Source organism: Sciurus vulgaris (assembly GCF_902686455.1).
Source record: "Sciurus vulgaris genome assembly, chromosome: 7".
NCBI classification, from domain to species: Eukaryota; Metazoa; Chordata; class Mammalia; order Rodentia; family Sciuridae; genus Sciurus; species Sciurus vulgaris.
In genome coordinates this window covers 156895914-156920750 of record NC_136467.1, presented here as the reverse complement: position 1 = coordinate 156920750, position 24837 = coordinate 156895914, and the positions used below count along the sequence as shown (strand labels likewise).

General features: G+C 46.8%; 1 protein-coding gene across 5 annotated transcripts; it reads left to right on the top strand.

Annotated features, from left to right (window-relative positions):
* The first annotated feature begins 1999 nt into the window (after nucleotides 1–1999).
* Nucleotides 2000–22533, top strand: ZNF184 (zinc finger protein 184). Of its 5 annotated transcripts, none has more exons than XM_079148720.1 (6): nucleotides 2000–2236; nucleotides 5874–5941; nucleotides 13541–13667; nucleotides 14017–14103; nucleotides 17490–19475; nucleotides 21714–22533. In XM_079148720.1, exons 2-5 carry the CDS (start codon nucleotides 5876–5878, stop codon nucleotides 19445–19447), a joined length of 2238 nt encoding a protein of 745 aa, XP_079004846.1. In that variant the 5' UTR covers nucleotides 2000–2236; nucleotides 5874–5875; the 3' UTR covers nucleotides 19448–19475; nucleotides 21714–22533. The 5 variants fall into 5 exon arrangements, with proteins under 5 accessions (XP_079004846.1, XP_079004843.1, XP_079004847.1 ...); XM_079148717.1 differs by having other exon boundaries at nucleotides 2007–2236; nucleotides 17487–19475; XM_079148721.1 differs by having other exon boundaries at nucleotides 2008–2236; nucleotides 17487–19398.
* Nucleotides 22534–24837: the final 2304 nt, after the last annotated feature.

Sequence of the window (24837 nt, the reverse complement as noted above, 5' to 3'; positions counted from 1 at the left end):
CATATAGTTTTACTGCCCCCAGAATTCACCTATTCATCCTTCCTCTAGTCCCCAAATGCATGGTTACCACTGCCTCTGTAGTTCTGCCTGTTTTAGAATGTTCCATAAGTGCAAGCATACAGTATGCAGCCTTTGACTCCCACAGCTACAGTTAGAGTACCACCACCTCTAGGAGTTGTAGCATCTTGAAAGATGTGGGCCTGGCCCCTTGGAGAGTCATGAAGACAGTTTTAAGGGGTGACAACCAGTAATTTTACAATGGCAAAGGAAAAGGACACACATTAGACTGTAGGACAGGTAATAAAGTAGTGGTGGGTGGTGAAATGACTGTTCACTTTTGTTACAGAGCAAGGGCCCACTATGAAGCTGGAGCAAATTCAGCTACATGGTTTCCCCGTGATCATACAGTTTTAAGACATACTGTTGGAGTAGAGGCAGGAGTTTAGTAGAAAGGATAGGAAAATGAAAACAGACACTTCAAAGGAAGAGCGGTCGTCTCACAGGGGAGCTGGACAGTAGATCTCTCCTGCCCTGTGTCTTACTGGGAGTCTCGGGAAGTCTCCAAAGTCCTGTCCAGGTCCACCTCTTGACTTTTGATTCACAGCTGGACTGCATCAGACTTTCAAGGCTCACTGCTCAGTTTTACCCTGTGGAGGGGGGAGTTTTACTATCATGAAGGGCTAACGATCCAAGGTCATTTTGGGTTATTTTGGCCTGCACTGCCAGTTCTAATCGGACTTGTTCTTACAGATTTTATGGTTAGAAGGCTTTACTTTTAATTATCCTGCTCTGAGTCATGAAATTTGGTTTGTGTGTTAGGCAGCAGTTAGTAATGAGCAGTGGAACACAATCCAATAATTTAGGAGGATCGTAGGATTTCTTTGAATTCCCTTTAATGAACAATCAAGTAACCTGCAGAAAAACAACAGGCTTACTAATCCTGAGAATAATCGGGTGGAAACAAAGGGCGCCGATTAAAAAACTCGCCTCGAAGGGAAGGTCGGTGCGGCTAACTGCTAACAAGGTCCGGGTTTCCCAACATACACCGAAGGGAGATCTGTTTAGTGAGCAGTGAGAGCACGCGCCCAGTCACTGGCCCTCGCTCCCAACTGACAGGGCTGACTTGCAGATGAAGCGCCCCTTTCACGGACGGGCTCCGCGGCCACGCGGGCCCCCGGGTGAAGGCCTTAAAGGTCTGCCTGGAGACGCTGCCTGCGGGGCCCGCGCCGAGCACGCGTCCGGCCTCACAGGTTGGGGCAGCACCGTTTCCCGGTCCTCCGCTCTGCGCCGACCCACTCCCGCGAGTTCTTGCGTGAACTTCCCACTTTCCAGACAACGAAATCCTCCTGCCTGGCTTTTCGTGGGCCGCTCTAAACTTCGTTCCGCGGGGCAGAGGCCCGGGAACCGGGGCGTGCGTCAGCTCCCCAGGCGCCTCGCCGCCGGGAAGGTCGCAAGGCCCCGCCCCTGCGGGAAGGCGCTCGGGCCGCCGGCCTGCGCTCCTCCGCAGCCCGCCAGGCAGCGGCTGGGGAACCACGCACCGAGTGGAGCCAGGCGGCGCTGAGAGCAAACTGCTAAGGGAAAGCGCGTGGTGGTCAGCACGGCAGGAAGCCGCAGAACCGCCCCACGCCTCCTGCTCCCACCGCTCACCTGCTGACCTATCAGTTTTTGAAATTACAAGCCAGGGAGCCTGCACGCCGCAGAACCGGCTCCAGCCGCAGGCGCGCGCAACCACCGCCGACGCAGGCCGGAAGTCGCCGGCCTCGCGGTCCAGCAGTGCGCACGCGCACTATGACGTCACTGGGAAGCGTCTGAGGAGCGCCGGCGCGGCGCATGCCGGGATCCGTGGTCCGTCCTCCCTGGGCACGGCCGGAAGTGGCCGTTGAAGCCGCCTGGAGGCGTGTAAAAGGGTTGGCGCTCGGAAGCCCAGCAACCGGGTTGCTCTTCGTGAGATCGTGTGACCGTCTGGCGCTTCCGGACCCAGGGCCGTGGTGTGAGGCTCACGGAGAGAAGGGCGGTTGCCCGGGCGTCTCCATGGTAACCGCCAGCCCCGCGGGCGCGTGACGTCACCCCTTGGCTCGGCGTGACGAGGCTCCGCTGAAGGAAGCCGGGGAGTCGGCGAAGGGGGCGCGCCTTGCCGGGTTTGCGCGGGCGGGTCCGCCCCGCTCCTCGCATGCTTTGTTCTTTTGTTCTGGTCTGCAGCGAAGTCGGGCCGCCCCCAGCCGTCGCTCTGCAACAGGTGTGTCTTCCGCTCTCGCGCCCGCGGGTCGCCTGGCGGGGCAGCGGGCCGCCGCGGGCGCCCTGGCCGGGCCGGGCTGCGGCCGAGTGCGCTGCACCCGAGGCGCTGTGCGCAGGCCTCCTGGCCGTGGGACTCAGGTGCGCCGGTGACGTAACGCCGACGGCCCGGAGTCCGCCGGGCGGCCAGCCTCGGCGCGAGGGCGCACTGCGCGCAGGGGCTGCGGGACGCTCGGGGGCGCCGGGTGAGCCGCCCAGCCCGGGTAGTGCGGGCCCCGGAAGCAGACCCACCGGACGAGTGCTCGCGGGGCGGAGGGGCCCGACGTGCGCGGTGGGTCCAGGGGCCCGTGGACGAGGAGCAGAGGAGCAGAGCCGCGGCGTCTGCGCCCCGCGCGGCTCAGCCTGTTGGGAAAGGCCGCGCTGCTACGGGCAGGACTCGGTCTTGAAGTGTCCGTCACGCCGGTGCTGGACCAGGGTCGCGTGGAAGTCGCCATGCAGGGTGCAGACCCCTCCCCTGCTGGCTTTCCTTTTGGTTCCTTACAGGACAAGTGCCTGTCCGTAACTTGTGTTGTTCTCGGTTCGTGGTCTCCGAGCACCGGAGTCGCCTGTTGGTTCTTACACACTGCTGCCTTTGTGGGGACGCAGCTGTTGCGGTTCTACCGCCCAGATGCTTCTCTTTCAGCAGTCTGGCCTCCGTTTCTTTGATAGGTCTGTGTGGTAGGTCGAGGCTTCTGGAAATTCCTGCTTGTCATCATTTCCTTAAACTGCAGTGCCTAAAACTAAACTTAGTTCTTGAGATGTGCTTGCAAAAATACCTGAAAGTGTGATGTACTACTGTTTTTTTATGCGGATTGTACTTTAGTTTGACATCAAATTGTATTTACTTTTTTAAAAAGTTGGGAATATTCTACAGTAAATTGTAGATCTTTTTTGCATAAACTGCACTGGGTTAGATTTATGCTGTTTTTTGTTTTGTTTTGTTTTGTTTTTGTTTTTTTGGGGGTGCTGGGGATTGAACCCAGGGCTGTGTGCTTGCGAGGCAGGCACTCTAGCAACTGAACTATGCCCCCAGCCCCCTATGCTGTTCTTATAATGGGATTGTTATTATCCTGAACATCAGCAATTGATGTTTGCAATTGTTTTTTTTTTTTTCCAGCCTGTCAAAATAATCACGAAACATAATTTGGTTATTCAGTGTTTTAATTATCCTTTCCAACTTTATGTCGTACAAATTTGAAAAATATTCTGTTTCTTCCTATATGTCATTGAATAGGTCAAGGTAAGGACAAAGCCTTGTAGCAGGTCACTGTAGACTTCCTTTTGCATTGTCGTTGTCTTTACAGTCTCTCATTATGACTCTGTGGTCAGTTTAATGGTTGTCATTCAGCCCTTTTTCTTGCATTGTTAGAAATAATATCATTAAAGTCTATTATTCATATTGTTGATGTAGGTTTGAACTGTACTTTATATTTGTCCTCAATTTTTTTTACCCCTTTTATCTTTTTATAATGTTCTTTTAAATTCTAAGATCCTCAGAATTGAATTGGTAGAAATGGTTTCATTAGGACTTCATTTTTTTTTTTTTTTTTTTTTGTAGTGGGGCTATCGGGTATTGAACGCTAGGGCACTCGGCCATTGAGCCACATCCCCAGTCCTATTTTGCATTTTATTTAGAAACAGGGTCTCACTGAGTTGCTTAGTGCCTGACTCTTGCTGAATCTGGCTTTGAACTCATGATTCCCCTGCCTCAGCCTCCTGAGCCACTGGGATTATAGGTGTGTGCCACCATGCCTGGCTAGAGATCCTTCTTGAGTCTTTCCTGTTTTGTTTTTTCCAAGCATCTTTTACAGCATTATTAGTCTTTGTATTTCATAATTTGTGTCTCTAATGTTAATTTTATATCCAGAACCATCTTCCCCTGCTGGTCTTTGTATATGCATTAAAACTCAAAAGGGAGAAAGTTCTTCTTGCCTGTGTCTTTGAGGAAACTGGTATACCTAGTTTTGTTTTCCCCACCTTTATCTCTTCCTAAGAGATTTTTGAAAGGCATATTTGCCAAACATCTGTCTCCACCTTTTTAAAGATGTGGGAATCGAAGCTAGAGAAGAATAGGGGCTTGTGTAATTGTGCAGATTAGTAGTTCTGAGAACCAAGCTTTGCTGACAACCTGTACTGTGAACAGATCTCCCCAGGAGCAAAATTTGTTTTCATTTTATTGATTGAGTTAGAGGTTATGTAGAAAGTGTATAGATATACTTTTGTAACAGACACCCACATCAAATCATAGAAAATTTCCAATGCCTCAGTCTCTCTTATTTCCCTGCCCTCAGAGGCAACCACCGTTCTAACTTCCCTTTCCATAGATTGGTTTGGTCTGCTTTTTAACTTAATGGAGTCATGCAGTATGCATTCTTTCATGTCTGGGTTATTTTAGTGAGTAGCTTTTTTCCTATATATTTTGGAACAATATTTTATTGTATGAATATACATGGTTTAGTCATCAGTTCTGTTAAAAGACATTTGGGCTGGGTGGTGGTGCATACCTGTAATTCCAGTGACTGGAGAGGCTGAGCCTCTCAGGAGGATTGCAAGTTCAAGGCCAGCCTGGGCACCTTCGCAAGACTTTCTCAAAAAAGAGAAAGGGTTTGGGATGTAGCTCTTGTAGAGTGCTCCGAGTTCAATCCCCAGTCTTGCAAAAAAATTAAAAAATGGAGGGGGAAAAAAAGACATTTGGGGTTTTTCCAGTTTGAGGATGTTAAGAATAAACCTGCTATGAATATTCTTGTACAAATCTTTTTAAAATTGATTCTTACTATTCTTATTCTACTGTACATGACAGTAGAATCCATTTTGATAAAATTTTACAAGCATGAAGCATATCTTATTCTAATTAGCACCCCATTCTTGTGGATGGGCACAATGGTGAAATTTACTTAGGTATTTGCTTATGTGTACTTAGGAAAATCATGTTAGATTTTTTTCTACTGTCTTTTCTCTTCCCCTCGCACAAATTTTTACGTGGACACAGGCATTCCTATCGTATGCATAGGAGTGGAATTGCATCATAGAATGGACGTATGTTTACCTTTAGTATGCACTACCAGTTTTCCTAAGTGCTTGATCAATTTACATCCTCATAACAATGTACAGAAGTTCCAGTTGCTCTGCATTCTTGCCCATAATTACTACTGACCAGGTCTGTTCAATTTTAGACATTCTAGTGGGTAGGCAGTATAAGTTGTGTGAGATTTAATTTGCAGTAACAGTAAAGCTTTCAAAGGGCCTATGAAGACTTTCGAGTATTATGTGTAGCAGAGAAAAGAAGCAAAAATATTTTGCCTCACTTAATGAAGAAATAGAGTTGTATAATCCATATGATTAATTAAATATCTGGGGACAGAACTGAATGAAAGTAACCACTTACCTGCAAAGCTTACTGAGGAGAGTGCCAGTTAACAGTTACTTATATCTTTTGTTGGTTTTTTTGTTTTTTTGTTTTTTGCTTTTTTTGTTAATTCTGAAATGTAAAGGAAACGGCATGGTTTTGGCTATATTCAAATAGAAAACTAGGTGGACTTTGTGGCTTGCTGGGAGCAGCTAATGTGCATAGAATTCATCATGGCTTTTTCTTCCTGCCCTAGGTATGTCTTCTCCAGAAGACCCCTTTCTCCATGGGGAACGTACCCTACTACCATCAGCCAGTTTTCGGGTAAGTTGAGATTTCCTGAAGGGCTGTTTCACTTCTCAGAGTAGGATTGTGGTTTTTGCTGTGGAGTGTATTTATCCAAAGCTCATATTGGCAGTTTATTCTGGACTTTCATTTGCCCAGTGACCTCACTGTCATCTCAGCCTCCCCAGCTTTGACTGATCCATTCACCACTTGCGTAGTATCTTGCCGTGCTCCAGGGATGGGAGAGCACACTTGATTCTTTACTTGGACCAAACAAATGACTGCTAAAAACCAAAATGGCTAAATGTAAAAAAGGCGAATGAGTACTGTGGAAATTGGAGAATGGAGAAGCTCATGTGATCTGGAGGGTATTTGCAGTTTCATGGAGGATGTGGGATTTGGGCTGCCTCTCAAGGGATGGTTGAAACTTGGATATTTAAACAAGTAAGGTACAAGGGAGATGGATTCCAGGTTTGGAGAAGGAGGTTACGTGCAGAGGTTCACAAGGAAGCATAAGCCGGGGTTACACAGGATTCAGAAAAATCTGGAAGAGATATTTATTTTGCTAAGTGTTAAACCAATGTTGAACGAGGTCAGAAGCATCTGGATGAGAAGCTGAAGGCTTTATCCCGTAGGCCATTTGTGAGCCATTACTAGTTTCTGATGGAGGAAAGGTGCCTGCTGAAGGTTCTGGCAGAAACAGTTGCTTGAGAACTTGGAGGGGTAACCATTGCTGCACCCCCATAGTCACCTGCAAACCCCCCTTTAGTTGGGTTCTGGCTTAGCCTTTCCCTCTGCTTCCTTCCTGCCCCACAACTTAATCTTCTTTCCAAAGAAGTGGTCCCAGTTCTTCCCACTTTCAGTTTAAGCACTTTCGTTTCACTTTATTTTTTACTGAGGTGTACTATGACAGTCAGTATTTAAAGTGCATACAATTGTCCCTCAGTATCCTCACAGATACCAAAATCCTTGAATGCTCGAGTTCCTTATGTGAAAGGGCATATTTCACATGATCTCTGCATGTCCTCCTGAATACTTTGTTATCTCTAGTTTTCTTATAATATCAAATATAATCTAGTTTTCTTATAATATCAAATATAATGTGCATTATTACATGTTATTCATGGAATAATGACAAAAAATCTGCCTGTTCAGGTAAGCCTGTACTACTTTTTCAGATATAATCAGTCCACAGCCAGCTGAATTCACAGATGCAGAGCCCACAATTGAGCAGGGCTAACGTGTATTTGATAAGTTCTGTACACATAAGTACGTCCTCACGAAACCGTCACCACAGTCAAGGTGGTGCACATACCCATAGTTAGAGAACCTATATTGTGTATGATTATATTTTTTAAAATATATTGAGATTTTTGTGTTGCTTTTTTTGTTTATTTTTTGACCTAGAATATGGGTCATTTTGGTAAATGACCAGGGAGCACTGGAGAAGAGTGTATATTTTTGCTGCTGTTGTGTGAAATGTTCCATAGATACATTATTGTCTTGCTGCTGCTGTAATTAATTTCCACATGCTTAGTGAGCGTGAAACTGCACATGTTCATTATGTTTTAGAGTGAAGAGTTCAGAATGGGTGATCAGGGCTGTGTTGCTCTGAATCTGTACCCTTGCCTGTGTTTCCAGGATTATGTCCTCTTTTGTCTTCGAAGCCTGCACTGTGGCTTCTTCAGATCTCTATTTTGTCTCTGTCCTCACATCTTGTCCATCCTGGTCCTTCTCTCCTGTGATTACTTTGGGCCCACCCACATCCACCAGGACAGTTGCCCTGCTCTAGGTCTTTAACTTGGAAACATTGACAAAGTCTCTTTTGCATGTTAGATCACATATTCAGGAAGTAGGACCTGGATATCTTAGGAGGGTGTTATTTTGAATGCCAGAAGCACAAGTTGGGTCAAGCTGGTTGATGGGTTTGTTCAAGTCATTTATGTTCTTACTGATTTTCTACTTGTTTTATCATTTATTATGTGGAAATCTCAGAATGTTTTGTGTTTGTTTCTTTTTGCTGTTCTGTCAGATTTTGCTTTATGTATTTTGAAGCTATGTTATTAGGTGAACATTTGGCATAGTTATGTTCTCTTACTCAGTTGACCCCGTTATCATTGAGAAGTGGCCCTTTTTATGCCTGGTAATGTCATTTGCCTTCATATTTACCTTGGTGTTCAATTAGTGTCAGTATAGTGTGTCCTTTTCCAGGCTTTTTGCTTCTAAGTTTTTTGTGTCTGTATATTTAAAGTGAGTTACTCATAAGTAACATGTATTTGAGTTTTGCTTTTTTTTTTCCTTTGGTAGTGGAGATTGAACCCAGGGCATCGAAGATGCTAAGCATGCACTGTGGCTGAGCTACATCCCAGCCCCTGGGTCTTGCTTTTTTAAAAACAACCCGGTGACCGTTGGCTATTAATTGGGGCTTTTAGAGCATTTGTATGTAATGTGACTTAACCATGTGACGCATTTTTGGTTAAGTCACGTCGGTTTCTGCTGTGTTGTCTTTGTTCTCTTTTCCTCTATTCCTACCTTCTTTTGGATCGAATACTCTTTTTATTCTTCATTTTTTAATTTATCCTTTGGATTAAATATTCTTGATTCCATTTTATTTCCTTCACTGGCTTTTAGCCACACCCTGCATTATTTTAGATATCTTATTTGACTTACCACTATTGATCCAAGTGATGAACACTTCATACGTAGTGTGCTTGGATCCCCCATTTTCACGCTGTTGCTATATATTTTACTTATGCATATATTTAAAATCCCATAATACTTTGTTATTTTCATTTAAGCAGCTACTTATCTTTGAAAGAGATTTAAATAGTAAGAAAAACCCTATATATTTAGTTACCATTTCTGGTGATTTTGCTTTCTTTGTTGTTTCACAGTTGGAGGTGATTTTGATTTTTGATTAGAAAATATTAGGAAATGTTTTTGATCATCTAACTTGGTGGGGAGTACTGCCAGTGTTTAGTGTGTACAGTGCTGTGGGTAGTTAGCAATGCCACCTGTAGTACACAATACACCCTTTCTCAGTTTTTAAGAGAGTCATCCAGTTATCCACAGCTGAGACTGAGAAATCTTGCCTTAGGATCCATATTTCATCTGGTATTATTTTCCTTCTGATGAGGACTTCCTTAATATTCCTTGCACTGCAGGAATCTATTTGGATTTTTGTGTCTGAAGTAGTATTTCCTTTTGGTTTTGAATTCTAGTTTGGCAGACTTTTTTAGTACCTGACAGTGTTCCACTGTCTTCTCACTTGCTTTGTCTCCAAGAAAAAAACTACTGTAATTTTTATGCTTAGTCCTTCTTTCCTCAGTTGCTTTATTCTGAGTTTCAGCTACTTGATTACTTTGGTGCAGTGTTCTTTGTATTTCTTATGCTGGCAGTTTCTTAGATTTGTAGGTTTATAATTTTCACCAAGTTTGGAAAATAATTAGCTTTTATTTCTTTGTCTTTTAAGCATACCCTGTATTTCTCCACCCACTCATTTTCCAGGGATTTCAGTTACAAATTTATTGAGTTACTTGAAATTGTTCCAGAGCTCCCCAGTGCTTTTTTCTTTTTAAATTCCTTTTTTTTTTTTCTATCTGTTTCATTCTGGATAATTTCTACTTTTATGTCACTGAAGTTACTAATCTTTTCTTCAGTGCCTAATCAGTTAATATTATCAAGTGTATTTTTTATCTGAGAATGTTCTTTTTTTTTTTCTTTTTTTCTTTTTTTTTGTGGTGCTGGGGACTGATCCCAGGGCCTTGTGCTTGTGAGGCAAGCACTCCACCAACTAAGCTACATCCCCAGCCCAGAACATTCTTTCTTTTGGCTCAGTAAGTTCTGTGTGGTATTGTTCTTAATGTCTTCCATATATCTTCTTAACTTTTTGAACATAAGGAATAAAGTCTTTTTTTTGAGGGGTCTTTACTGGGGATTGAACTCAGGGACACTCAACTACTGAGCAACATCCCCAGCCCTTTTTTGTATTTTTTATTTAGAAACAGGGTCTCACTGAGTTGCTTAGTGCCTTGCTGTTACTGAGGCTGGCTTTGAACTTGCAGTCCTCCTGCCTCAGCCTCCCGAGCTACTGGGATTAGGCGTGTGCCCGACTGGAATACAGTTTTAATAAGTTTAATGTTCTTCTCTGATAGCTTCTAGACACTTCTGGGTTGGTTTCAATTGATCGATCCCTGCCCCCCCTTAGTATGACTTGTATTTCCCCATTTCTCTGTATACTTGATCATTTTCTATTGCATGTAACACACTGGTTCTGCATATTTTTATATTCCTATAATATGTTCCTTTTTAAAATTTTTCTTTTAGGTAGTAGGGATTGAATGGAACCCTGAGCCACATCTCAGCCTCTCTCTCCCCCCTATTTTATTTTGAGTCAGGGTCTCCCGTGGTTGCTTAGGGCTTCACTAGTTTCTGAGGCTGACTTTGAACTCGTGGTCTTCCTGTCTCAGTCTCCTGAGTGGCACAGGCATGTGCCTCTGCCCCCAGCTCCTATAATATGTTCTTGAGCCTTATTCTGGGATGCTGTCAAATTACTGGAAACAGTATTTGCCTTTCAGGCTATTTCCAATTCATTAGGTGAGCCCGGAGTAGCAGTTAGTCTAAGTCCATTTGTCCATTCATTCCCCCTACTGAGGCCGGACCATTCTGAGAATTCTACCCAGCGCCGCATGAATTTCAAAGTTTCCTGGTTGGCTGATGGGAAGAGATTGTTGTAAGCCTTTGAGGTCCCTGAAGCCCTTTGGGGTGACTCTGACCTTGGATTGTCGCATCACACCCATGCACTGATTGCCTTGCAGGATAGTCATGAGGAGCTCTTGTTGCACTCTTCCCCCGCAGTCTGTCCTGTCCTGTGGACTCTAGTCACCTGGAGTCACAGAGCTGCCTCTTCTCAGGGCATCTGGAGGCTCCTCTGGGGTTCCCCTCCCTGCCCCACGGGCAGTGAGCTGGATAGAGCAGCCATAGGACTCACCTTGTTTGCTTCCCAATCACTGTTCTTCATTATCTGAGGTTCTGGGTGTTGGAACTTGTTTCATTTTGTGTGAAAGTTTTTGGTATTTCATGCAGGAGGGTAAATCCAATTCCTAATAATGCCATGTTGGCCATGGCTTGATCTTACAACATTTGATTTTGGGGTGGTAAACTTACTAAGGCTTATCCAGTGTAACCTTCCTGTAGGGCTACATTTCCAGGACCTGTGGACAGTTTGGTTCAGTGGTCCTCTAGAGTGGATCACATGACTCAGCACTCCTCATGACCAGAGTCTTACAGCCCACAGGGCCAGAAAGAAGGGCATTCACAAGCAGAGTCCGGAAGTTTGGTCACAGGCCCCCCTGGTTGTCCTGCAGTGCACCTTCTCACTTAGTTGCAGACATGAGAAGCGTCTACCCAGGCAAGCCTTCCTGAGCCTTGGAGTGCAGAGCTTTTGAAAGCAGCTGCCAGATGATCAGCTGTGGCACAGACCCCACGCCAGCACCTGGTAACAGCAGACAGTTCATGTTTGCTTTCAGCAATGGAGACAGTCTGGCACATCTGCCCAGTGCTTCACAGACCTGGAATAGCATGGTCAGTGACTGTGAGCCTTCCAAGTTGTAGTTTTCAGAGCTTGTTCGAGGGTCAGAATCATGGAGCCAGGTGTCCCTGGGTATAGCAAGGATCAGGCACAGCAGACCTGGTGCTTCAGCTCCTCCCTGAAGGCTGGACATGCCCTGTTCCTGCAGCATGCTGGGATTTTCATGGGAGACCGTTGTGCACATCTCTTAATGCTGCCTTCAGTTGCCCATGGAGATCACATTTATATCATATTTTTGGAGCTCCTCCTCTGTGTAGCTCCCTCCTTCCTGACTATCCTATTGATTCCCTCCCTCAGTGGCTAAGGTCCCCAGCACTGTAAAAACAAGAAACACAGCAGATGTCTGCATGAAATATTTTAGTATAGCGGTAGCATGTGTTCCCATGTCCTATTAATGGAAATGTTACTTGATTTTTCTTCCCTCCGAGTACACCAGTGCTTGCAGAAAGACTCATTGCACCTCAGGGTGTGTCTTAAGACCTGATTCCTGTAAGCAGTAATCCCAGATTGAATGGTGTATACACTAAGTTCTGATGGGTCCTGCCAGCTGCCCCTCAGCTGGAGCGCATTCAGATTCCGTTCCCACCATAGGACAGGAGCTTCTGCAGTATTGGCCAGTCTTTCCCCTTACACTTCTAGTCGTGGTAGGGAGCTGCTTTTTCTGAGGTTTGTTACCAGCTGCCTGCTGGGCATGATGGTGTAAGTGCAGCCACTCCAGAGTCAGAGGCAGGAGGATCATTTGAGCCCACAAATTTGAGACCAACCTGGGCAATGTACTGAGATCCCCATTCCAAAAACGCACAAAAAATTTCTTATGTAACTTGCCTTTGGGTTGTAGTGGGTTGCTAATTATTTGTAGCAACTTAGAAAATTATCTTTGTTTTTGGTGAAGTTTTCTGTATGGGTGTGTGTGTGTGTGTGTGTGTGCATGCTCATGCGCTGGGGTTGGAACCCGGGACCTTATGTGTGCTGGGTACGTGGTTTACCACAAAGCTGCGCCCCTGGCCCCTACACATTTTTAAGTAGTTATATCTGTTCGTCTCTTGGTCTTATAATTTTTATCTTTCATATGTCGAGCTTATGCATTATTTTCCTTTCACTTTTCAATTTTATCTTTAAAATTTCATTTTTAAACTAGCAGGAATTTTTGTGTATGTTGTAAAGTGAAGATCTTAACTGAACTTCTTTGGCAACTAGGCTATTTTGTTTGTTTTTGTGGTCCTGGGATGGAGCCCAGGGCCTCACGCCTGCCAGGGGAGCATTCTGCCACAAAGCCACATGCCCAGCCCACCCGAAGGCATCTGTCATGACAGCTTGACGATGACTGCTCTATCATGCCTTGATTAATGTGGAAGTCACTTAATCCCCTTCAACTCTTAGAAGCTATGTCTGTTTCTGGACTCTCTGTTTTGCTTTTGTTAAGTTTTATTCCTTATCTGGGTACTCTGTTTTAGTTACTTTATCTTTCAGTAGTTTGAAATGTGGTGGGGCAAGTCTTCTTGCACCTCCCGTTATTTCAAAAAATCTTTGTCTATTCTTGTATATTATAGGTAATGAAAAATACTGTTGGTGACAGTTACATTGTTAATACTTGGTCTGAACAGAGAGGATAATGATGAGGATGATGAACACCAGCAATACTGGCCTATTGATGCAGCACTTCTTTCATGCCAGACCCTAAATAAGCATTTTACATGGAACACCTCTCTCTCTCCTCTCCTGCCTGCCCGCCCTCTCTCTCTTTCTCTTTCTCTCTTTTAGTTGTAGATGAACACATACCTTTATTTTATTTTTTAAAAATTTTTATGTGGTGCTGAGGATTGAACCCACTGCCTCACACATGCTAGGCAGGCACTCTATCACTGAGCTACAACCCCAGCCCTGGAACACTTCTTATTTAATCCTATGGGTGAAATACTGCTTTTGTATTTTTACAGAGGAAGACATGTCAGCAGAGTTTTTTAGATAGTGTGTAGCCGGCCTTACTTCCATTAGTACTGCTAACCTGCCCTTTTCCTACAACTAAGCAGAAATGTTTGGTGTTTCAGGAATCGGTGACCTTCAGGGATGTGGTAGTAGACTTTACCCAGGAAGAATGGAAACAACTGGACCCTATACAGAGAGATTTGTTCAGGGATGTGACGCTGGAAAATTACACACATCTGGTCTCCATAGGTAAGGATGCTCCTGAGTTAAGATTGGGCTCTGAAGGAAGAGGGCTCTCTCCCACACTTAGATGCGTTTTGCCTTTAGATTTAGGAGCCAGCAATTTCTAGGTTTTGAGTTTTTGAGGTAGTTTCTACTTTCCTGATAAGCAGAGGGACAAACTAATAATTTTCCTGAACCCTGTCCATGTCTGGGCACTGGTAACACTGAAGGTTGATAGGCTATCTGTTCCCATCAGGTTTGTCCCACTTACCATTTCCTCTAGCACCAAAGTGGTGAGATTGAGATTGAATGCTGACTTGATCTTCTTCCCTAACTGCAGGCGGGTTCTTTTAATTTCTTTTGTTCCCCTCTGTAGGACTCCAAGTTTCCAAGCCTGATGTGATTTCCCAGCTAGAGCAAGGGACAGAGCCATGGACTGTGGAGCCAGTAGGTCCCCTTGGAGGTGAGTATGAGTGCTGGCAGATGGACGTCTAGCTCCAGCTGCCCGCCTTGCAGGAGAGGGTTTTCTGTCTGAGCTGTTGGTGTGTGCTTCTCTTTACGGTGTGTCCTGTGGAGAGGACAGCATCTGTCTTGCAGGCTTGTGTCTGTCACGTGACTGTCACGATTGTATTCCTTTTCACATTCCTGCTCTCAAAGCCTGCATCTCTGCATTCCCTTTCTTCCCGCTTCCTTTGGGACCTTAATCTCATAGTTGTCCTTCCATTTTTTTTCCTCTCCCTGTTTTCTGTTTTGGATCAACAGGCTCCATCCCTGCCAACCGTCAGACAGAAACAGTCTGTATTTCCAAATACCATTATTCAATGCCATTCATCTTTTTTGCCTTCCTCTTCTTTTTTTTTGTTCCCTCTTTTCTTTATAAACCAAACTCACCAAAAGTGGTCTCCTTGGCAGCAACCTGCTTCCCTTCATCTCTTCCTTTCTGCGTCTCATGCAGAGCTTCTGATCTGTCACTTTTCCATATTCACTTTGAAGCTGCAAGTGGCCTTCTAAATCATCAGTGTCCAAACTGCACAGAGTGACCTTTTCAAGGACCTGACCCTGGGAAAGGAATAACTAGTCATTCTAGGCAAGGGCTGTGTCCCTGGAGTTAATGGGGTACAGATGGAGGTGGAGGTTCTTTTCTATGGCAGGAAAAAAAAAAAGTAAGTCATATATAATTTGGGAAATGCTAGATTAGCTAAAATTGTAGTGAGTTTCTTATTGGAGTACCTTGCAGAGATTTTTTTAAATAGGCAGTTAAATTTGTGAGTGCTAAGGTTTATGTATGAGATATCCCGCAAAAGCTTATGTGTGAGATAATGCAAGACTTTTCAGAGGTGAAATGATTGGTTTATGATAGCCTAAACCCAATCAATGGGTTAATCCACTGATATGGATTAACTGCATGCTAACTTTTGGTAGCTAGACTGTGGCTGAAGGAAATGGGTCACTGGGGGCACCACTCTCCTTCCTGGTCCATGTCCTGAGCTGCTTTTCTCCAACACGCTCTTCCACCATGATGTTCTGTCTTACCTTGGGCCCAGAGCTATGGAGTTGGCCAGCCATGGACTAAACCTTTTAAACTGTGAGCCAAAATAAATGTTCTCTTCTCTACATTGGTCTCCTCAGGTCTTTTGGTCACAGTGACAAAAAAACTGACTAAACTTTAAGTTTCCAAAAGGTTCACAGAATGTAACTTTTCCTTTCTCCCTCTTCCTCTCCATCTGCCCCTCTCTCTTCCTCTCCTTTTGTCTAACCATGAAGATGGTTGCTTGGGACATTACCCTGAAAACTTTTTGTAAGAGCTTTATTAACTGGTGCTGAACTTTATCAACTTTGGTAAAAGGCAAATTGTGAAGTTTTATTACAAATTAAAAATGAAGTTTCACAAAGTCCTGACTTGACCAAAGAGAAAACAATTTTAAAACATTTAAATGTGTATTTAAAAAACCCAGGCTTTTAAAAAAATGTATTTGTAGTAAAAGAAGTTTATTTAGGTAAAAATATAAACCCCTGTGACGCATAGATAATGTAGATAGTTTCAGTTATCTGATCAGTGGACAGAAGACAGATGTTTGAGTATTTAGCCTTTTTTTTTTTTCCAGTTACATTTTTTGCTGGAATTTGACCCTAATGATGGTAGTCTTAGGAAACCAGCCTTCTGTCTTGCCTTCTTCACTGTGTGGAACAGATTTATCTTTGGTGAAGGGTGGTTGCTGGTGTCTTATAAAAATGACTTCAGCTCCACAGACATCTGCATAGGTAATCGAAGTTGGGATAGTACCTGTACTGCAGTGGCCACGGTGCTGGGCCTGCCTCCCATCACCTCTAGGCTGTCTTGGCAGTCTCCCCTGCAGAATCCCCTTCCATAGTCCTGCTGTGTTGCTTTGCTGGTTTGCCTTGTTCCGCATCCTGGTTGTCAGCACCTCAGTTTGTTCTCTGTGCACTGGGTGTTGGAACGTTTTGGTCAGTGCCTGGAGATGAGGAATGTAGTAAAATGATTTGGAACTGCTTTCTGAGTAGGGACCTTTTCCAGTCTTCACTGTTTACCCCGAGTGATGCTCTTGGTTACTGAGTGGGGGCAAGACACTGTTCATGATCTACACCTTGTTGTCTTCAGCTTTGACACCAGTCATTTTTGGTGATTGGCCGTGTCCACCTCCTTTGCTCCTTCAGCAACCCGACTTCTGTGGTCTGCATTATCCCCGGTGCAGTGCTTGTTGGAGGTACTCCTATAGTCATCTGCTGTATGAGTGCGTCTTCCTGGGTGTCCTTCCTGTTCACAGAGACTCTCTTAAACACCTGTCTGTCCCGGAGGCCTGCTGCACTCATCTGGTCTTCGCGGAGGAGTTCGCTGCGCTGAGGCTGCCTGTATGGGCGCATGCTGCGCCATGACCCACCTCCAGGGCTGGAAGGGATGGTAGGCCTCCCTGGGGTCTGTGCTTGGCTCCTGCTCGCAGAGACTCAGGGCTGCTGGAGTGCGCCGTTCACCCTTCCGTGCCGTGGAGCCGCAGATGTGCCTGAGACATGGCCCGCTCGTGGCAGGATCTGCAGCGTTGACCCCTGCTTCTGTCGTCATCTCCCTGGTTGTGCCGGCACTCAGCTTCCTGATTGTCCATTCCTGGCCTTTGGTTTATCTGCTGTTTGCTGTGCTTGTCCACCTGCCACTTCCTCCTCTCGCCTGTTTCGCCCGTCCTGCTGCCCTCTGCGCCCTCAGGGACCATCCCTGCCTCTGCCTCTCTCACGTACATCCTGTGGACTCAGCTCCTCTCGCACTTCCTTTCCTGCCCTGCATTTGAGCATCCTGCTGCTCCTGTGCCTCAGTCACAGCTGTGGTCCAGACCTGTTTTTTCTCCTCTCTCTCAAGGTGCCTAACTCGAACTTACTCTCTTCTTCCCCTAAAATTGTTTCTCAACAGCTCTCCCATTTCTAGCAGTGATACGACCATTTCTTCCATGGAACAGACCAACAGCCATGGGGTCTTGGCACATTCTTTCTGATCTCCCTGTCTTTGAATCACAATTCTTGGATTTTTCTTATTGTTTGTTAACATGAATGTTAGTTCTGGCAACCTCCTTCAGATTCAGACCATTTCTGCCTGTCCTTAGCTCTCTCCAGTCACCTTTTTAATTATCACCTTAAATGGTGTCCCCTCACTTATTCTAAGAAATTATCTATAAAATTGAAGTAGGCTTTTCTGTTGTCATATATATGGGCTGTTTATTCTCCCTAGCTCCTTCTTTCTCCCCAGATAATAGGGCTGTATTTTTATTTTTAGCTTCATTAGATCATTCCCACAACAACAGTTCTCAGTTCAGGGAAGACTGACATTTTATTTTATTTCAGAAGGGGAGGCAAGACCTGAAGATAGTGTGTTCCCCCCAGAACTGGGCATTTCTGAAGAAGAGCCGTCTTTAGAGGCAATCGTGGGAATACACAGAAGGGGAGATTCTTGGAGTTCCCACATCTTGGAGACTCGGGAATCTGGAAGCAATGTAGAGGGGCAGCAAGCAAACCAACAGACACCACCATGGGAAGCAGAAGTGGCCAAAAAGACAGTACCCACCTGGGAGGGAGGCCCTGCCAGGGACGAACTTGGAAAAATCATCATTGTGAATTCGAGCCTTGTAACACAGAAAGAAATATCTCCAGGACAGGCTTCTGCTAAAATAAGCGTCAAACAGAATTCACACCCGGTGAAAAAAGAGAAGTCTTGTAAGTGCAGTGAGTGTGGAAAAGCTTTCAGTTACTGTTCTGCTCTTATCCGCCATCAGCGAACACACACTGGAGAGAAGCCCTACAAGTGTAATGAGTGTGAAAAGGCCTTCAGCCGGAGCGAGAACCTAATCAACCATCAGAGAATTCACACTGGAGATAAGCCATACAAATGTGATCAGTGCGGAAAGGGCTTCATCGAGGGCCCCTCTCTAACTCAGCATCAGAGAATCCACACCGGGGAAAAGCCCTATAAATGTGAGGAATGTGGGAAGGCCTTCAGCCAGAGGACCCATCTTGTGCAGCATCAGAGGATCCACACGGGCGAGAAGCCGTACACTTGTAACGATTGTGGAAAAGCCTTTAGCCAGCGAGGCCACTTCATGGAGCACCAGAAGATCCACACAGGAGAGAAGCCTTTCAAATGTGAGGAGTGTGACAAGACTTTCACCAGGAGCACACACCTCACCCAGCATCAGAAGATCCACACTGGAGAGAAGACCTACAAGTGCAACGAGTGCGGCAAGGCCTTCAACGGGCCCTCGACTTTCATCCGCCACCACATGATCCACACGGGCGAGAAGCCCTACGAGTGCAGCCAGTGCGGCAAGGCCTTCAGCCAGCACTCGAACCTCACGCAGCACCAGAAGACACACACTGGCGAGAAGCCCTACGACTGCGCCGAGTGCGGCAAGTCCTTCAGCTACTGGTCATCCCTCGCCCAGCACCTGAAGATCCACACCGGGGAAAAGCCCTACAAGTGCGGCGAGTGCGGGAAGGCCTTCAGCTACTGCTCGTCCCTGACGCAGCACCGCAGGATCCACACCCGAGAGAAGCCCTTCGCGTGCGGTGAGTGCGGCAAGGCCTTCAGCTACCTCTCCAACCTCAACCAGCACCAGAAGACACACACCCAGGAGAAGGCCTACGAGTGCAAGCAGTGTGGGAAGGCCTTCATCCGGAGCTCTTCTCTTGCCAAGCACGAAAGAATCCACACTGGGGAGAAACCCTACCAGTGTCATGAGTGCGGGAAGACCTTCAGCTACGGCTCGTCCCTCATCCAGCACCGGAAGATCCACACTGGAGAGAGACCTTACAAGTGCAGCGACTGCGGGAGGGCCTTCAACCAGAACATACACCTCACCCAGCACAAGAGGATCCACACGGGAGCCAAGCCCTACGCGTGCCCTGCCTGTGGGAAGGCCTTTCGGCATTGCTCCTCTCTCGCGCAGCACCAGAAAACCCACACGGAGGAGAAGCCCTACCAGTGCGGTAAGTGTGAGAAGACGTTCAGCCAGAGCTCCCACCTGACGCAGCACCAGCGCATCCATACCGGAGAGAAGCCCTACAAGTGCAGCGCCTGTGACAAAGCCTTTAGCCGCAGCACTCACCTGACTGAGCACCAGAACACGCATTCCGGAGAGAAGCCCTACAACTGCAGCGAGTGCAGGAAGACCTTCAGCCAGAGCACTTACCTGACTCAGCACCAGAGGATCCATTCAGGGGAGAAGCCCTTCGGCTGCAGCGACTGTGGGAAAGCCTTCAGGTATCGTTCTGCTCTCAACAAGCACCAGAGGCTGCACCCTGGCATCTGAGCGCCCTGGAAGCACTGTGCATGCAGGGGTGCGTGTGCATGGGTCTGTCCTTTGCTGGGTACTGAGGAATCACTGGATTGAGAAACTGCTCAGGCATTTGGACTTTTCGCTCTCCTGATACAGGATGGGCTGGACCCCTGGGGCAGTGGGTGCTCCAGTGCTTCAAGCTCCAGTTTCCTCTGTGGAATCAAAGATCGAGAGTAGATGGTTTCAAAGGCAGTGTGGAGTTTTATACTCAGTTTTGTACATTTACAGTATGTTCTTAAATAGTTTGTGCATCAGGCCCTGAGGTGCATCTAGAATGTGTATGTTCACGTGTGTTTTGCCAGTAGATGGAATCCATGCTCAGTCACTGTTATTCTGTCCTAATGCGCTACATTGCTTAGGTGACTGGTTCCTAATAAAAAGAACTACAAAGGACCATCTGTTCAGACGTGTGTGCAGCCTAACCACTTGCCTTTTAAAACTTGGTCCCCAGCTGTAGTCCCAGCTACTCAAGAGTCTAAGTGGGGAGGATTCTTTGAGCCCAGTAGTCCAACACAGATTGAACATTATAGCAGGATCCATTCTCAAAAAAAGATTAAAAAAAAAAAAAAATTGTTTTTTTTTTTTTTTTTTTTTTTTCTTTTTAGCATTCTGGGAGTTTATTACAGTCATGTTGGTCTGTTTCTACAGCTCACAACAACCTTTATTTAACCCTGGTTGCACATGGGAATTACATGATGTGTTGTTTGTTTGTTTAAAGTTTAGGTTGTAACAAATTATCATGACCAGGTTCGTGGCACATTCTTATAATCTTAGAGAATAGGGAGGCAGTAGAATCACAAGTTTGAGGACAGCCTCACCAACTTGGTGGGACCCTGTATCAGAAAATAAACGGGATGTTGCTTAGCAGTAGAGTACCTCTGGGATTAAAGCCCAGTTCCACAAAACAAACCAAAAACATTTACTGTAGAAATTTAAGTCTTACATGCTGGAGACAGAAATCTGAGGTCAGATCTGAGGCTTTGATGAACCTGGTATCTGGTGGCAGCCCACTTTCTGGTTACAGGTAGCAGAGAAAGAGAAAGCAAGCTCTCCTTTTATAGGTACCAGTCAAGTTCATGAGGGCTCCACCCTCCACCTAACCCTCCCCTCAGCGCCCCACTCCAAATACCACCCCACCAGGGGTAGGCTGCCAGCGTGTGCACATGGTGCGTTTGAACAGGACACTGTCCAGTCCCTGACACACGGTGCTGTTACCCAGACCCACCCCAGAGACTCATTTACTTGGCTTCAGATGTGGGGCCCGGGTTCCAGGTTTTTGTTGTTTGCTTTTGTTCTACTGTATACCCTGGAAAGAGCAACTGGCTTAGATTTCAGTGCCTGCTCGTCAGCAGTAGCTTCTCCTGTGGCTCACAGGTCAGGACCCATGTGATTTCGAGTGCCAGTCTGTTTTTAAGCCTTGGGAGGTAAGGTCAATCTGTTGCTTCACCAAAGCACACCAGAATCACAGTGCTCACACTAATGATGGTCACTGCACTTGTCCCTGGCCACCTTGTGTTGGAGCAGGTGACGCCCCTAGGTGGACACAGCCCATGATCTGCATGACCACTGTGGCCCTGTTCACTGTGGACCAGATTCAGCCCAGGGGCAGTCCACCCTCCTGTTCCTCCAGGCGGCCTCCTTTGTCAGGCCAGCTCTTTTAGGAGTAGTTGGCCATTTCTCAGCCTGGACTTGAACACGGAGAGCTCTGAGGGCAGTTGGCAGCACGAAAATGGATGACGTTTCCAAAACAGCAGTTGCATTTAGACTTCCCACAAGTTTGGGGAGGGCGGTGAGTAAAGCCAGTGCCGTTTTCTGTGCGTATGCAATCGTGTCTCTTCCTTTACTGAGCGTGCTGGTGAAGGAGAGGTTGACGTAGAAGGAAACTGCTTCCTTTTAGGTCTTGGACCTTTATCTTTTGTGGTTTGAAGCAGCTCTATGGGAGTGTTGCTTGGTGATTGTTTCCCAAGGCTTTCCTCATGCAGGAATTGCTGTTATCCCGTCTCTCAGTGAGGGGAAACAGTCATCTTGCTTGGCATCTGAGTAACCCCCATGTGCAAAGAGATGCAGAGTCTACATCCAGGCGGGGGTCCTTTAGCTCCAGAGGAGATCCCCAAATGGGAAATACCAGTCTGTTTGCAGTGGAAGGGTGTGTCACTTCTGTTCCGGTAGAAACAATTTAGGTGGGAATGCTAACCCTGGAAGATGCCAGTTTGTGGCATCTGAATTTGTCTCATTACAGGTACTCTCGGATCAGACTCGGCACCAAGAACGTGTGATTGCCTCACTCAGTCACACACCTGCAGAAGTGACCTGTCAGGACTCTGCTTGCTCAACCTTTGTTTCCCCATGTTTTGGAAGCGTGCTAACCACTCCCAGATGATCCAGGTCAAGAAGGGTAAGCAGGGAGGCCCCAGAAGTTAGCACTGTCCTGTTTCTGGATCTCCTTCTTACTTATTTAGCAACTCCGCTGGCTGTCCCAGACCATGTCCCTGAGCAGTAGGCAGTTGCTGCTTTTGCTGCTGATCAGGGATCTGTCCTTTATCACCCAAGATGCACCTCAGCTGCATGCTTCCCTTTTTTATGCCTTAACTCCAATTTAGAAACAGAACAAGGAAGTGACTAATTTCTTTTTTTCTCTTCTGTAATTTTATGTCATCTGTATCATACAAACATAACACTAATATTAGTTCCTTAACATTTATCATACTGGGAGCATAAGCAAAATTAAAATTGGAGAATTGTAGGCGCAGCCCATCTCTGTGACCCCTGCGACCCTGGATTGTGAGAGCTGTAACCTACTCAGTCCATCCTAGCTTGAATGGACTGGGTGGTAACTGTGGGCAGGTGGGGTGTGACTGGAGGAGGTGGGTTACTGGGTCGAGTCCTGCATCTTCCCTGTGGCCCCCTCCCTCATGCCCTGCTTCCTGACCCCATCATGAGTTGACCAGCTTCTCTCTGCTGAGCCCTTTCCCCAGGATGTGCTGGGCCTAGAGCACTGGAGTTAACCGTCTATGGACTGAGACGTCTGAGCCCAAATAAATTTTTCTTTCTCATAGTTATTGTTCTCGGATGTTTTGGTCACAGTGATGCAAAGGATTGCTAGAAGGTACTGTTAAAACTGTTGTGACCGGGTATGTGTATGTTCTGCTTTAGTAGACTTGCCAAATAGTTGCCACATACTTCCCCAGTTTATAGCCCCCCAGCCATGTTTGAGACCTTCCATTGCCCCACATCTTCGCTAGCATTTCATTGGATGTCAGCAACCACTATCAGCAGAGTGTTTTAAATGCCTGTAGTGGCGGTATCAAGGAGGCTGTTGGAGATGACATTCTGGAGTAAGGCATAGGTCCACTCCAGAGAGATGCTTTCTGGAGTCCACAGTGTGTATTTAAAGTCATGGAACTGGATGCCATGACCAAGGGGAAGTGGGTGTAGATGGCGAAAAGTTCTGAGGACTGGCCCTTAGAAACCAGCTTCTAAGGGCTGGGTCATAGCCGACTGATGAAGCACTTGCCTAGCGTGTGAGCCCTGGGTTCCAGTTGCACCACACAGCGTCCAACTCCAAGAAATCAGGACAGTGAAGATCCATGTGTGAAGCAAGCAGCCCGTGTGGCAGGAGGATAGCAGCAGAGTGCAGTGTCCTAGAAGCCAGAGAAAGTGTGTTCCAGGGCCAGAGGAGGACCTGGAGGCACTGCTTGGGCTTCAGATGTGGCAGTGAGGACAAGGGTGATCTTAACAGCTGTTTCAGAAGAGTGGTGGATCTAAACCCTCAAGGGGTAAATGTCAGGAAGCAATTGCAGAAAGCAAATTTGAACACTTGTGTTTTGCTGTGAAGGGGAGAGGAAGTGGGTGGTTGCAAGCAGGTGTCGTGGAGTTGGGGACTTTGTGGTACCAGGTGCTGCAGTGCTGGGGTGCTGTTGGGTTGGGTCAGAAGGGAGGGGGGTGGGTTTCGTGGAGTCCTCGAGGAAGCGGGATGGGAGCCTCGGGGAGCAGTGGCAGGGCTGGCTTAGAAGAGAAGCACAGTGTGGCTAGAGCAGGGGACACCAGCCCTTGGCCTGGGTCACGGGTGGGTTGGGGGCAAGGTGACATGCCTTTCCACTTTGATTTTTCATAGAAAATAGGTGACAAATTGAGGAAGAGAAGAGGGAAAAGAGGTGTTGGAGGTCTGAGGAGAGGCATTGAGAGAGAGCAGACGGGTCGGGATATGTAGGATTGGAGGTCGCACCAACAGTGCCCTGGGCACTTGCTCATGAGCTAAAGGGAGACAGACTGTCGTGAGTTTTCTTCAGCAGCAGTTAGCTGCATGGGCACAGGGGCGGAACAAGCTGAAACGGGATAGCCAGAAGTTTCCAGAAGTCTGACCCATGAGACCAAGAGCAAGGGTGCTCATGAAGAGATTATGTGACGACTGTGGAATTCAAGCTGGGTGGGAAAGATCAGGGCTAGCCGGGTGGAGGGAGGAGGCGAGGGAGGAGGCAAAGGGTCGGCAAGCAAAACCAGGGTCACAGCCCTTACAGTCTGAGGTCTTGTTGGGACTGAAGAAATGAGCAGGTGCTGTGGTCTCCCCAGGAGGGCGGGTGGGCCAGTTGGCAGCAGGGGTCCCTGGATGGCAGAATCGTGACCTGAGAGCTCGACCAGGAACAAGAGGGCCCCTTCCTCTGCTCCGGGCCTGAGGAAGTCAGGTGTGGATGTAGGAGCGAGGAGACGAAGCCAGAATCATCTGGAGAGTTTTTAGAATTTGCAATACATGTTCCTGTGAATTTCAGCGTCATGCTGAATGCACAAAGTTGCTTTGCCAGTTTGCGAACATTTTAAGTGATCACAGAGCCTGGCCTCTTAAATCCCACAGTAAAAAAAAAAAAAATGGGGGAGGAGGAGGGGCAGCGGCTCAGCTCCGGGCGATGACTGCAGCAACAGAATCATTGTTCATTAAATAGCAGCGCCTCAGTCCACTCTCCAGGCACGACCTCAGACATCGTGTGTCGCAACCCCAGGAGGCTTGTGTTGCCATGCCGTTTCCACAGCTTCTGGTTTCTGGTCTTGCTTCAAAGTCTGTGTGTTCCCACTCGTGAGGCCCACCCCAGGCAGTGCTGTCCTGGGTGCTGGGTTTCTGGTAGTGACAGACATAGCCACACCCTTGCTTCAACCTCCATCACAGTTTGGAACTTCTCTTTCATATACTAGCCTTTACTCCACGGCACTTCCCTTGTCAAAAGCTCCTCAAACCCAACATGAGCCCTCAAAGCACATGACCTTTGGTGAATCTCTTTGTCAGCTTTTGCAAAATTGAGTAGAGCTTATTATTTTCAGGATGAATTTCTCCCTTACATCCATGTACCAAAGTACCAGCAATTAATTCTTTA

Coding starts and splice junctions, on each gene's coding strand:
- ZNF184 (XM_079148717.1), top strand. CDS start 5,876: ATGTCTTCTCCAGAAGACCCCTTTCTCCATGGGGAACGTACCCTACTA. Junction 5,942..13,540: donor TACCATCAGCCAGTTTTCGG/GTAAGTTGAGAT, acceptor TTGGTGTTTCAG/GAATCGGTGACCTTCAGGGA. Junction 13,668..14,016: donor CACACATCTGGTCTCCATAG/GTAAGGATGCTC, acceptor TCCCCTCTGTAG/GACTCCAAGTTTCCAAGCCT.